The sequence below is a fragment of the Juglans microcarpa x Juglans regia genome, chromosome 1D (genome assembly GCF_004785595.1).
Source record: "Juglans microcarpa x Juglans regia isolate MS1-56 chromosome 1D, Jm3101_v1.0, whole genome shotgun sequence".
Lineage (NCBI taxonomy): Eukaryota > Viridiplantae > Streptophyta > Magnoliopsida > Fagales > Juglandaceae > Juglans > Juglans microcarpa x Juglans regia.
In genome coordinates, this window is record NC_054594.1 from 3,438,652 (window position 1) to 3,452,830 (window position 14,179).

The 14,179-nt window shown below is 32.7% G+C and overlaps 1 protein-coding gene and 1 pseudogene across 1 annotated transcript; one reads left to right on the top strand and one right to left on the bottom strand.

Moving 5' to 3' along the window:
- Positions 1-473: 473 nt before the first annotated feature.
- On the bottom strand, positions 474-1,986 carry LOC121255067 (annotated as a pseudogene).
- A 9,320-nt stretch (positions 1,987-11,306) lies between these two features.
- LOC121255059 (elongation of fatty acids protein 3-like) lies at positions 11,307-12,533 on the top strand. Its single transcript, XM_041155353.1, is given in 2 exon segments — positions 11,307-11,509; positions 11,512-12,533. Coding segments are annotated over 2 exon segments (885 nt in total). The 5' UTR covers positions 11,307-11,430; the 3' UTR covers positions 12,318-12,533.
- The last annotated feature ends 1,646 nt before the right edge of the window (positions 12,534-14,179 follow it).

Sequence of the window (14,179 nt, forward strand, 5' to 3'; positions counted from 1 at the left end):
ACTCCAACAAAATCATGATCTATGTTCAAGGAGCGATATTAGCTATATCTGCTTCTAACTTCCGTAGATTTGTGCAGCAAATCAATCGTTCTCCCCCACTACCAAATGTACAGTTAAAATTCCTATTTTCCACTAGCTACAAGCCTACAACCCTCGCAGCTGTATTTGCAAGACCACAAAGACCATTCTGCTGACAGGCTAACAAAGAAGATCCTATAATAGTGTTTCCAACCGTACATATAACATTCTAATCATTGGAATAGTAAACACAATTATTGTTTACATGCAAAAGAAACTATTCTGGAAGCATATCAACATTAAAAAAAAAAAAAAAACTCCATAACAAGTACGCATCGAGAACAATGATCGATTGACTTTTTCTACTCAATGAAGGTCTAGCAATCAGCTAAAGCAGATCTCAAACTATACTAAAATAATAAAGAAAGGAGTAATTAACATGGATCTGAATCCAAAAACGAATACAAGTTCAGTTTTCAAATTACCGTAAGACCGAATTGACGATTTCAAACGAAGCCACCAAGCACCTCGTATATACACAATCATAACACCACCGACAGTAGAAAACCATCATTACTTTTTGAGTTTAAGCGGAAAACAAATATTACCAACAAAGAAGAGCAATGATCACAAAAACACCTATCAGAAAAAAGAGACTCTTCAAAACACTATCGGCCTGCTGTCCCCGAACTATTGGCTGGTGGAACCTATGAGCATAACCTCCATGAAATGTATGAAACCCATAGGGAAAACCCGAAGTCTGCCCATACACAGTAGCATCCGGGAAACCTTGGAAATGAATATTGAATAGTGACGGAATCAGACCACCGAAGGCAGTAGAAAGCGTGAAGTTACCAATCCTAGCCGTCGCGATAGGCATAAAACCCCCATAAATCCAAATCCATAATTGCCGAAGTTAAACTGATTTGCATCCTGGGGAGGAGGAGCAGTTTCGGGTCTTTGACCGGCCGGACGGCTAGGAATATCAATACCAGGAAACGACTTTGATCGCGGGTCACTCTGTGTTTTGCCCCTTCCATAGAGAGGAACTAACTTTTCCTCTTGTACTAGGGCCTTGCAAACTGGGCATTCCTGGCACTGAGAGTGGTGATGGAGCCATCTGTATAGACATGGCCAACAGAAGAGGTGGCCACAAAGAGTTACAATTGGGTCCTGAGCTAATTCGAAGCAGATATTGCATTCGAAATCAGCCGCGTCATTGCAGTTACTGCCTGATAAAGACGAGCTTTGCGATGGAACGCTTGTGGTCGACTCCCCAAATCCACTTGCCATCTCCCAACCTCTAAAACCTCAAAATTCAAAAGCCCCTGTAAGTAGAAATACATTACCAACACCACGAAAACAAAATTACCAACCCCTAATTAGCAAAGGAGAAAAAAATCTCAAAGGCTTTTATACAAGAACGAAAGAAGCGTGAAGATAAACCGAGGATTACAAAAAGAAAATGACAAATACAGACTTGAATCAAGATAACACAAGTTAACAAAAAGAGAGATCAAAATGCCTATTTTTGAGTCCGGAATGAGACAAGATCAGGAACATTTTCTCTATAAAACCCTAAATTACTTTTTAAGTCACGCAAATAACAATCAGATAAAAAGTGAAATGGTTATCGCGATTCGCCATATATTAAACAACGCAAACAGATGTCTATAATTCCAAATTCGAAAACTTAAGAGGACATACGAATAACAGTATTAATATATATATATAAGAAAATAAAAAATAAAAATATCCCGATATTCGTAGACTGAGATTGAAGAACACTGACCTTATTTTGATTAATTGGGTATGATCGGAGATCGAGTTGGAAAAAAAATAAGTACTCTAAAAACCTAATATGGGAGGAGAAAACGAGAACTCCGTGGGAGATTCCTGGTTTCCACCGACTTTTCTCTTGTCAATGGTCGAACTTTTATGTTTCCAGAAAAAATCAAAAGGATCTGACGGTTGTGATCCTTTCAGAGTCTTGCTACCTGGTATTTATACATGGGCTTCATCCCTTCCTGAAAGAAAAATTAGCCCAGCTAATAAAGTTATTTGGGCTGAAAACTAGCCCAACTAATAATTAAGACTTATTTTAGAGTCAAAACTTACATGGTGACCACTCAGCTTAATTTTCAAATTAAATTGTATGTGCATGATCCGGATATCCACAGTAAAATCTCTAGTCAAATTATTGTCACATGCATAATAAGGCCTTAATTCAAAGAAACTTTTATCGTTTCATGCTATGTTTACGCTACTCTTTATTTTTAAAGTAGTCCAGATCACTAATTGCTCGTTTGGATAGCGAGATCAAATGAAATGAGATTATTTAGATGAGTTGAATTAAATATTATTTTTTTTAAAATTATTATTATTATTTTAGAATTTGAAAAAGTTAAATTATTTATTATATTTTGTATGAAAATTTTAAAAAGTTATGATGATGAGATGAGATAGGTTGTGAGTGTTTCTATATCCAAATAGAGCCTTAGATCTAACTATTATACCACAAAATCTCATCACTTAATATCATCATTAATATTAATATTAGTTATTAACTTGGTCTAACGATTTTACTTTTGATGATAAAAATATAATTTAGTTACGCGAATCATTCAGGTCAGTTTCGAGTTAAGAGGGTTTATATATCTATTTGGATTGACCTAATTTAACCTAAACCTCGTTGCATTAAAACCCAACTCGTTAATCTTAAGATTGACAATAAATTTTTTCTTAGACCAAACTTGGCATTTCAAACTTAATTAATTATTTGAAGTAGTATGAATTGTATATGTATGCCATATGGATGGAGTATGTGAATTAGAAATGTAAATAGGCAAACAGCTTTGTATTTGCGTCTAATTTGTTATATATAGTAATTGATTAATGATAGCTTTTGATGAGCTTTGAAGAAATAGCTCATCAAAAGCATGGGTTTTCACTTATACATTAATTAATGCTGTTTGGGAAGAAGATATGATCCATAATAATTAATGATTACTTTTGAAGAAATGTGTGTTTTTCACTATAATTGCTTTTGGGTAGAACATCAGTTCGGCGTGGAATGGAGAAAGAAATGACCAGCAGAGAGAGTGAATGTTGCTTTCATGCACAATGACATGCTTGATGATTTGATTCTGAAAGAGGGGGGGAATAATGCTCAAGTTCTAAGGCCCATCATCTCTGATCACTCACTCAAAGTCAGTGCCATGCTTAATTATCTCCTCCTAATAATCACGAATTTATAATTACCAACATGAATAAGATCTATATATAATACAACAACTCAGTCATACAATTAAATATCAATACTTCATCATATTATTCTTGTGTGCATTGTTTTCTTCTGATCTGTAGCCAAATTCTCGTGAACTTTCGAGGAAATAATCCGCTCATAGGCAGAAATCCCAGTGGGGGCAGGGGTGATCTAGGCTCAGGCCCGTCCCCCTCCGCACCCCGATCTCATTTTGGTAACGAATTTAATTTTTTCGCAATAGATGACGAATTATTATCGTTTTGGGTGGGAGGGTTAAGTTAAGGTATTGTTTGGTTACACAAATGAGATGGAATTAGATAAGAAATATGTGAATAGTGAGATAGTTTGTGAATAATAGTGAAATATTTTGATTTAAGATGTTTAATTTATGAGGTTTTGAAAAATATGAGAGAACAATTTGAATAAAAATATTATAAAGTTAAAATATTGTTAGAATATAATTTTTTAATATAATTTTTGTTTTGAGATTTAAAAATATTTTTTTTTTTAAGTTTGAAAAAATTGTAATTATTAGATAATTATTAGATGAAAATGTTAAAAAGTATGTGTTTAAATAGTGTTTGGATATTAAAATGAGATGAGATAACCTGTGAAACCAAACAAGATCTTTCCCAAGACCTAACCCCACCATCCCCCTCCTTGCAATCTTCTCTCTCTCTCTCTCTCTCTCCCTCTCTATGTTCTTCACTTAGGATTCAAAGCCTCCATCCCTCTCGCCACGACGTTGTCCTCCTCTTCTCCTCCTCCTCCCTGACTTCTTCTTTATCTTCTACTCTCTTTTTTCAATGCACTGATTTGTTGTTTGGTAAGGATTTTAAATTTATTTAGTAGTTTAGGATTTTTCAAGTTTTGTATTTTGTTGTGGAATGTGAATTTGTATTTTTGTTTGGATTTTTTGTAGATTTTGACACTTTGTTGTGAATTTGTAATTTTTTTCCCGTAGTCGTGGGTGGATAGTGTTGTGGTGGATGGGAGGGTAGGCGGTTCGGCGGCAGTCCACCCCACCCTTGGCATTGGGACGGGAGGCCTGCCCCAGTGTGCATGGGGGGATCCAGGGGCAAACCTCTCCCTCCGCGCATGCGGGGGTGGGGGGGGTGCAAGAAGGGGCCACCCCGCCCTCGGCAGGTAGCACCCCTTTTTTTTTTTCCATGCAATCGAGGAACGGATTTACCAAGAAAAAACCAGTTCACATGAGACAATATTGCTAAACTTACCAAGGAGTAAATAAATAAGCTTGGAATTTTAAACGAGCAAGATGGCTACTTTGGCAAAGCAACATTGTCATTTCATTTGACTGGCGAATGGACGATGTTTCTTCGTCAAAATCTCCACCTAAAACCTTAAGTGCGTGCTATCCTTTCGCTTTGTTAGGTCAGTCAACAATATTGCATGCTGTTTCTCACGCAAATTAGTTTTTGCACTTTGTCTTGTCTTTGTCAAGATATTATTGATTATAATTTTGATGTAAGTGTAATGTTATTTATTATTTTAATTTTTATCACTATCTCATTATTTTATAATGTGACATTAAGTGATTAAAAATTATTTATTATATTTTATTTATGAACTTATCATCTAATGTCACATCATAAAATGATGAGAAAATAGATTATAAATAGATTTTTTCTTGAGGAAATGATATAAAAATATTACATAAAGAGATTTAAAAAAATAAATTTATATAATATATTTTATCTATTTTACATTAAAATACTTTATAATTATTGGTTGTACTTATAACAAGAAATTAAAAATCTAAAAACATCTGATATTAAATTAGAAGCTTTACGAATTTAAAAACATCTAATCAGTTATAAGCTTAACGAATTATTTTTATAATTAAAGCAGTACCATGTTCAGAAATTTCAGAGCTCATGATGCCGCATTGTCACAATGGACTTATAAATTTCTGGCCCAAAATGGGAGGACACTCAAGTACCAAGGCGAATTCCCTCAAAGTTAGTGTATGCATGCCACTCTTATCTCCTCAACTCACATTCACATATTAATTAATTAATATTTGATAATATGGTGTTTTCAAATGTACCTTTCTTTTTCATGTCCCAAAATAATATTCAAAGAACCTGCAATATTTTATTTATCCGGAAATTGTCTTCTTCGTTATAAACACATTAGCTAGGACACGAGAAAGGAAAACCCTAATGTAGAAGGAAAAAATCGTCAGATGATCATGCAGATGAAGACACCCCCATATCATAATTTCATTCGAAAAGAGAACAAATGTTCACACAAACACATATATATTCATTGAGTCCTTTTTGCCGACTTTTGACCGTTGAACGTGTCTGTTAGTATAAAATTATTATTATTATTATTTTTGGTATATTTTTAAAAAATAAAAAAATATATATCAATGCATAAAAAATTACTTACTTTATCATTTAATAAAAAAATTAAATACATAAATAGTAGAATAAACTCAACGACGTACTAGTATTTTCTATATTCATTTATGCGAGAAAAGAAACATTATAATTATTCTATATATCTGGCGATATGACGGCTAGCTAGCTACATCTATTTATTTATGAATTATGTCCATGCTGGCTGCCCCACGTGGGACTAGAAATAGAAACAACTTGCTGCATTGGATGGAGAGCACAGTACAGCCCTCATAATATCGCTTGGAAATTCCAGGAGGAAGCTGACTAATTAGATGGCGAATATGCGCTTTGCTCGTGCTCCGATTCCACATTATCTCCATCCATATAACTCTAATGTTTTTGTGACGCACCCGACTCTACGTACGGAAATATGAGAATTATGACGTTGAAATAATGATAAAACGGGTTATGTATTTTAATGATAAGTATTTAAAATTACGTTTGGATGTTGAAATGAGTTGAGTGAATTTGAGTTGAGATGATAAAATATTATTAGAATATTATTTTTAATATTATTATTATTTTGATATTTGAAAAAGTTGAATTGTTTATTATATTTTATGTTAGAATTTAAAAAAGTTGTAATGATGAGTTGAGAGATGTTTAGTAACTAAACGTATTCTAAATGTATGCAACATGCAAGAAGTGCAGAACAAAAATCACAGCAGTTAATTAGGAGTTAGCCAACTAAATACCATATATTTAAATACAGATATATAAAATAAATTACTTTTAAAAAAGTTATACAGTTATTTAATATAAATATAATACAAACCAAATACATAGCCAAAAAGTGGGAGACAAATCCCAATACGCGAGCAAGTGGTCCCAAATCACTTATTCGGTAAAGCCGAATCCTCATGCTTTTCGTCTTTATCTGTATCAAAATCTGCAATACCATAAAACGGTACCGCAGGGTATCGAATACCCTGAGATTATAAATCTCAGCAAGTAATCAACCAAGCAACCCAGGAGATAAAAATGCATTAATGCAGCCAACAAACATAAGTGCATGACGAAATACAAATGTGATCCAAAAATCTCATTTTTTTCGAAAATGATTATTTTTCAACACACACTAAAAATTCCATTTGATCCAAAACACGCCATAAATGATATCCCCAATTTTCCTAGAAAATGACTCAACATAGTCATTTATTGGACACTGTAGGCGGGACTCTACTATCATCCCTGCTTATCACTATTCCTATCGCGTACAGTGTAGGCAAAAATCATAGGCGAGACTACCACCATCTCTACTTACCACCATCATATTACTTTTTTTTTTTAAATAAATAGGCGGTAGTTGCACAGTTGACTAGAAACTGTATTTAGCATTAGTATTTTAAAATTTGACTACTTTAGTAGGGGCCTTACGTTGTTCTGTGCATTGTAATTGTTGCGTTTCGTTCAGCTAAGCCTCGTACAGAAATTATGTGACATTTGTTTGGCGTGATCTCAGCTTGAAACTAACTATCATAGTGCACACTCAATCACACCCGAATTCTCAATTAATTACCTTTTTCTAAATGACTTGACGATCCACATGTTATTGATCTAGAGGATGTAAAGACAAATTTAAGTTCAATGTTTTATTATATATATATATTAATGGAGAAATATCTACTAATGTTTTTTATCGTGGATTTTGTCAACTTTAATCACATTAAATAAATAATATCATTCTTCCTAATGTATTTTATTATTTTTAATCACACTAAGTCGAAAATCACATTAAAAAAAATACAAAAATATATATTACTCTTATTATATTTTTAATTGGCTTATGAGTGAAAACAAGAGATGAGACAAGAATCCTAGCCACACCATTCGAAAACTTATTATTATATATATTATTAATATCTTATTAAAAAATTAATCGCATAACCGACCAAATTAAATACTCGACCAACCTTAATGTTTTCCTGCTAGGAAACCGACCACTTATTCATTTCACGATGATATTACCTAATGATTATAAAATACTATTCTTCCGGCGAATAGCCGGAAAAGAGATAATGTAGGAGATCTAGTTTCATCTTGCGCACGAAAAAATGATCGACATAAGAATATTAATTACATTGTACGTACCAACGTAACCGCCAATTAGACACGGTTATTATGCATACTATTTTTAACTCTTCTTTCAACTAAATACATAATATTTGTCACATTATTAAATGAATAATACTACATATAATCGTAGAATACGCATGTAATTAGTATTGTGCAATTGTCTTAAAAAAAATATAGTCTATTATTAAAAATTAATTTTTAATTATATGAATTTTACATTTACTCATTTTTTTTAAAAAAAATTACGCGACGGTTGCGTATTTCATAACTGTAAATATCATTTCTTTTAATGTATTATTTAAGAATAATATTATATATAATTTTACAATATTATACAAATCTCACGTATTCTCTTTTAAAAATTAGAGTCTAACAAAAAATTATTATTTTTTATGTAGATTTAATATTTTTCTTACATTTTAAAATAAGAATACGTGATATTTACGCGCTGATCATCATTTTATAACAATCTTGTTGAATACAATTGTAGGGACTTGACAAACCCTGATTAATTTGTTGGAAATATTGAAACCCCAAATAAATAAATAATAAATACAAAGAATAAATTTGACTAAGCCTGCATGCACTTTTGAGTTTCCTCGGCCAATCATTCTGGGAGACTTTCTTAGAAGCTTCTTCTTCTTCCTATTTACTTGTTTAAGCTGGCGGTGATATATCTTAATTTAATTTGTCCATATAATAGGTCGAAACAAACGTGGCATAGAGATCATGAGTGTCGTCCCAAAATCCTAACCAATATTATCATTGTAATGCTCTAATTTTAGTTCGTCAACAGAGAAAAGTAAAACCGTCTTTGACTTCTTGTTCATCTACGAATCGAGAAATACATACATACATGCATACATACTATATATATATACAAACGACTAAAATCGTTCAATTCCATTTCTCGATTGTTTTTCTATATTTATGCACTGTAATCACGTTTGTTAATTTTGAGCATTTTTTGACGTATAAGATTTTTTAGGTAATTATTTTATAAAGTTAAAAAAATAAATAAATTTATTATTTAATATCACATCACAAAATAATAAAAGTTATATATTTCATGCCAAGCTGATCAAACATATAATATAACTGCGGAGACCATTGCCATGCAAAGTATATACAATGAGTACTCAGTGGTCGTAATTAATTAGTTAACTGGGGTCAGAAATATATCCACGAGACCCACGAGATTCACCTTTCAACAACCTCTTTTTTTTTTTTTTCTTTTTTTTTTATTATTATAGCAAAGTAGAAAGAATAATTAATAAAAAATTTATATAATAAACCGATTTCTTACAAAAAGCGCTCGTGGGAATTATGTGCAATGGTTTTGACTAATATTAATCGTTTTAAAATGACAGACAGCATGGTCACCGACCCCCAATGGTTTGGACTTTTTTGTTCAAGAGTTACACCTCCCAACTGCTTGTCTTTTCTTTTATTTTTCGCAATTTAAACTTCATTAATAATGATATCAAACTATAAGTTTTGGCAATTTAAGTTGTAAAATTGATAATTCATAAATGCAAATTCTGTTTTTCTTTTCAATTTAAATATTATCCAATTACCTTGTATTTGAGATGCTATTATGCTATATTCTAGTTAATTAAACACGATTAATGAATAAACCAATTTCATCTTAATAGATTATATATAATGGGTTTACAAAATAAAATCATTATTTCACCATATCTAGGTTGAGCCCTAACTGAGTCGGAGTTGGTATCCAAGAAATCCGACTCCGACTTAGACTTAGATAAGCTCCGATTCAACTTTGACTCCAATTTATTGGAGCAGAGTTCAATTTGGACTTTATATTTGGCCTATTTTTAAACAAGACTTTACATATACTAAATATTTTTTGTGAGTTTTCAAGTTTTAAGTTTACTAAAAACATTAAAAAAATAGATTTTAGATATGAAAATACATAAAATATAACTAAAAATTTGAAATACACGGCAAACCCATTAGGCTATTTTTAATATACCATCATTCATAATTTTATATTAGAGTCTCAACTCCCAAGTCAACTAAAAATAATAAAATAATTGTTCAACCATCTAGCCACTCAAGGCTCTAAATAACAACTAACAAATAAGAGCAACCATGAGCCATTATGGTCTAATGGCAATGTCCATCATCCGATCATTTACTGTTGAATAAATTACAAATGAGAAACACAACTAGCTACTCAAATACATGCCAAATATTGTATTAAAATCTAGTTACATACTACAATAATAGAATCTACATAGTAAATTTTTTTTGATAAGTAAAATCTACATAGTAAATTAATATTCTTACAATATATATACATGGTACATGGTACATAACTAACTCAAGTTTCATCTACCCTAATATATGTAATATGTGATAGTGATACTATAATGTGTAGTATGTACATATAATCAATTATTAATCTATTAATATTATTTTTTTAATAATTATCACATTGACTATTAGCCTATTAGTAATATTGAATTTAAGTATATAATTTCTAGACTTTTATATGAGTATATATAATCAATATATAAATAATATATATTTTTATTAAAGTAGGAGTTAGAGTAAATGTCAAAAGTCAAAGTTGGATTCGGAGTCGGTCAAACAACAAATTCGACTCCGACTTTAAATGCAAAAAAAAACTTCGATGATGCAGAATCAGAGTCAAATTTTTAAATTTTTGTACAGCTCAAACCATATCAATATTAATGTAAATAACTAATCATGTTGCTTGGTGAGAAGGCTTGATCTTGTTATTTGTTGGAATGTAATATTTTATCATGTATATGTTTATTTAGATTAGGATTATTGGATTGTAGTCTTCTTTTGATTGAGTACTAAGATAAGCACTAAGAAATTGGATATGTTTAATACTTATTTTATGGAGTATTAATTTTTATAATGATTTTGTGATGAATCTAATTGGGGATACATATAATTGATATAATTTTATATCCTATAATATATATATATATATATAAGTTAATCAAGTCAAGATCATTCATTTAATCTAATTCAACTCATTTACATTAAACGGATAAAGAAAGCGTAAAAATATCACATTCGAATAAATATCAAATACTAATTCTACTAAGCAAATTATGCATATGAAGAGATCGGGCCTATGAGTTTAATGAAAAATATTGTTCTTCATCTATTTTGTTATTATTGTTTTAATATTTATAGTATTAAATAATTCAAAAATAAATAAATTATAGTAAATAGTTTTTTAATTAATTTATATCACATTATAAAATAACGATATTTACGAGAAAAGGAGAAGATTACTTTGAGAATAATTATCACCCGTACATGTACCTACTAAAATACGAAAGTTTATTGGCATGGGATCAAAAAAATATAGGTCGGTGTAAAAATAAAAATACGCCGTGTGGGTGTACTCGCATGTATCCAATCGTACCCGTCCAGGTGGCCTCCCAAGGATCCATGCGCACCAGTCGTTCAAGTCCCTTAAATTAATCCCCTCCGTCTCGACTCTTCAAAATTCTCAACAAAAGCTGTAACAACAAAATCAATGTGAAGCAACCCGAAACAGAACACCGGTCGCCGTCCTTTCCATCCGACCTCTACTCTCCGATTGTCCCACCCGGTCAACGGCTAGATTAAGGGGTGATGATCACCCAGACCCTCACCTACTGGCTCTCGGAGCACCCCTCCATCGTCAGTTTCCGGTGGAGCCACACCCAATCCTGGGCTCCACCTGGTCATTCCTTGTCACTTCCATAGTTCTTTATCTCGCCGTCTCCACCTTCCTCCACCTCCTCCTGGCGCTCCTCCTCCGTCCCAGTAAGGCTGTTCCTCTCGGTCCAATCCCGGCTCTCCACAGCCTCTCTATGGCTCTCATCTCCGCCACCATCTTCGCCGGAATCCTCCTATCCGCTGCCGCAGAGATCCGGGACACCCGCTGGTTCTGGCGCCGCTCCAAGACCCCTTTCCAGTGGCTTCTCTGCTTCCCACTCGGCACCCGCCCGTCGGGTCGGGTTTTCTTCTGGTCCTATATCTACTACTTGACCCGTTTCCTCCACATGCTCCGAACCTTATTCACCGTTCTACGACGTCGTAAGCTCGCGTTCTCCCAGCTCTTCAACCACTCCATCCTCACCTGCATGTCGTTTCTCTGGCTCGAGTTCTCGCAATCCTTCCAGGTCCTCGCCATCATCTTTACGACGTCGGTTTACTCCGTGGTGTACGGGTACCGGTTCTGGACGGCAATCGGGTTGCCCAGCGCGTGCTTTCCGTTCGTGGTGAACTGCCAGATCGTGCTTTTGGGTTGCAACCTGGTGTCACATGTGGGTGTCCTGCTGTTACATTTCTTCAAGGGCGGATGCAACGGAATTGGCGCGTGGGGCTTCAACTCTGTGCTCAATGGCGCCATTCTGCTTCTGTTCTTGAATTTCTATGTGAAAATGCACTTTAGGAAGAGAAAGTGCGGGTCCGAGGTTCTCTCCTGCTCTGCCTCGGAGGCAGAAATGAAGAAGGTTAAAGAGAAGGATGTTTGAGTGGAATCGACAATTATCTAGACAGAGAAATTAGAAACCTCAAATGTTCCTAATTGTAAGTAAATACTATACTGTTAAGGAGAGAGGATAAGCGATGGATTATACGTTTTTACACTAATCCTAAAGTTTTTGGAATGGGCGTGTGAGTTTACTTCATCCTCTGTTTTTCTTTTCTTTTGATTCAAATTTTTTGTGAACGAAATTGTTTAAAGTCTACCTAGATTTATGGAAATTGCCTTTGGTTTTGTCTTTGTTATCTGAGCAAATGCAAATTGTCGATTTCAAAACAAAGCAACTCCTATTGGCAGTTCTCTGTTATTTTGAACATCTGTGGGAAATTTCCTTTGCCACCCAGTGGGATTGTACAATTTTTGTCGATTTCGTGTCCAAAACTTGGGCAATAACCCAACCTGGCTCTGCTTCGGATGTCCAGTCTAGACAACTTGGTTTTATTTCACAACCTGCCCTCCTCTATGTTTCTGCTGAAATTTTATTTACTGATGGCCATACGGCTATACCCTTCATCTTAAGTCATCCTATAGGGCATAAAGGCGTTGTCTTTAGCATTGAAGAAAGTGTATGCGGCAGAATTTAGAGCTTCACAACCACTTGCCATCCTCCATCGTCTAACTTCCTTTTCTATTTTAAATTCACATAATTTTGCTACCGACGATATTCATGCTGGAAAAAATAATGCTCTTTGACAGATGTTCAGGAGTGAAAGCAAAAGATGTGATTTTGAAAGCTTGTCTATACATAAGTCTTGTATAAAGAAATTTATTGGATGAGTTTGCTTCACCCGATTTGTCAAGTTCTAAAATCATGTCAATTTTATAAAAAAAAAATTTATAAATTTTTTTATGTAAATCAGGCATTATTAAAAAAAAAAAAAATGCAAAATGATAGCATGTCGGTAAGCTGGTGCTTGTTGTAAATTGGGCCAAACGCAACTACTGTTTGGTGAGGTCTCTGTTTCTCTGAAGATGACTACGAGGAGGATGTAAGAAGTCGATGAATATTCAGCGCAGTACCTTACTTATTAATAATAATAATAATAATAATAACAACAATAATAATAATCTGAGTGCAGCAAGTTGTGCGGTCAATACACCCTTGACAATGATAGCTAACGCAAAAAGTGCGCTCACTTATTTTGACAGATTTTTTTTCAATGACCCAATCACCTCTTTGTTGAAAGGCATAAAATCAGCCACGCTGGGTTTTGCTAGATATAAATAAATTTTATATAAATTTTTTATAAAATAATAAATGTTATTAATAAATAGTAATTTTTTTATATTTTTTTAAAATAGAGTCTATTTTTTTATAAAAATTTATATAAAATTTATCTATTTAGAATTTGTACAAATCATTTCTCTTTATATTTTATTTATGATTTATGATTTTTTATTTTTTATTTATTTTTTATTTTACATATATATTTTTAGAGGGGTGCTAGGCTACCGTCCACAAAGACCACTTAGCTTGCCGCTAGTATAAATTTATCTTTTTATTTTTTTCTTTTCATATTTTTTAACATATTTAACTATTTTTTTTTTTAAAAATACATCAATATACTAAAAGTTACTTTCTTAATTATTAAATAAAAATAAAATTAAATACATAAATTGTCAAAGTGAGAAAATAAATTAAGGCAACATACTAGCATTTCTCATTTTTTAAACACTTTTAAATATATTTTTTAAAAAAATTATAATATCATTAAAAAATAATTTCTTAATCATTAAATAAAAAAAATCTCAACAGGAGCCCAGCGGAAAAACTAGCATTTTTCTAAAATCAATTTGTAAGGTGGGTCGCGTTTTCACCTGTCATATTATTTCGTGTTATTATTTATTTTT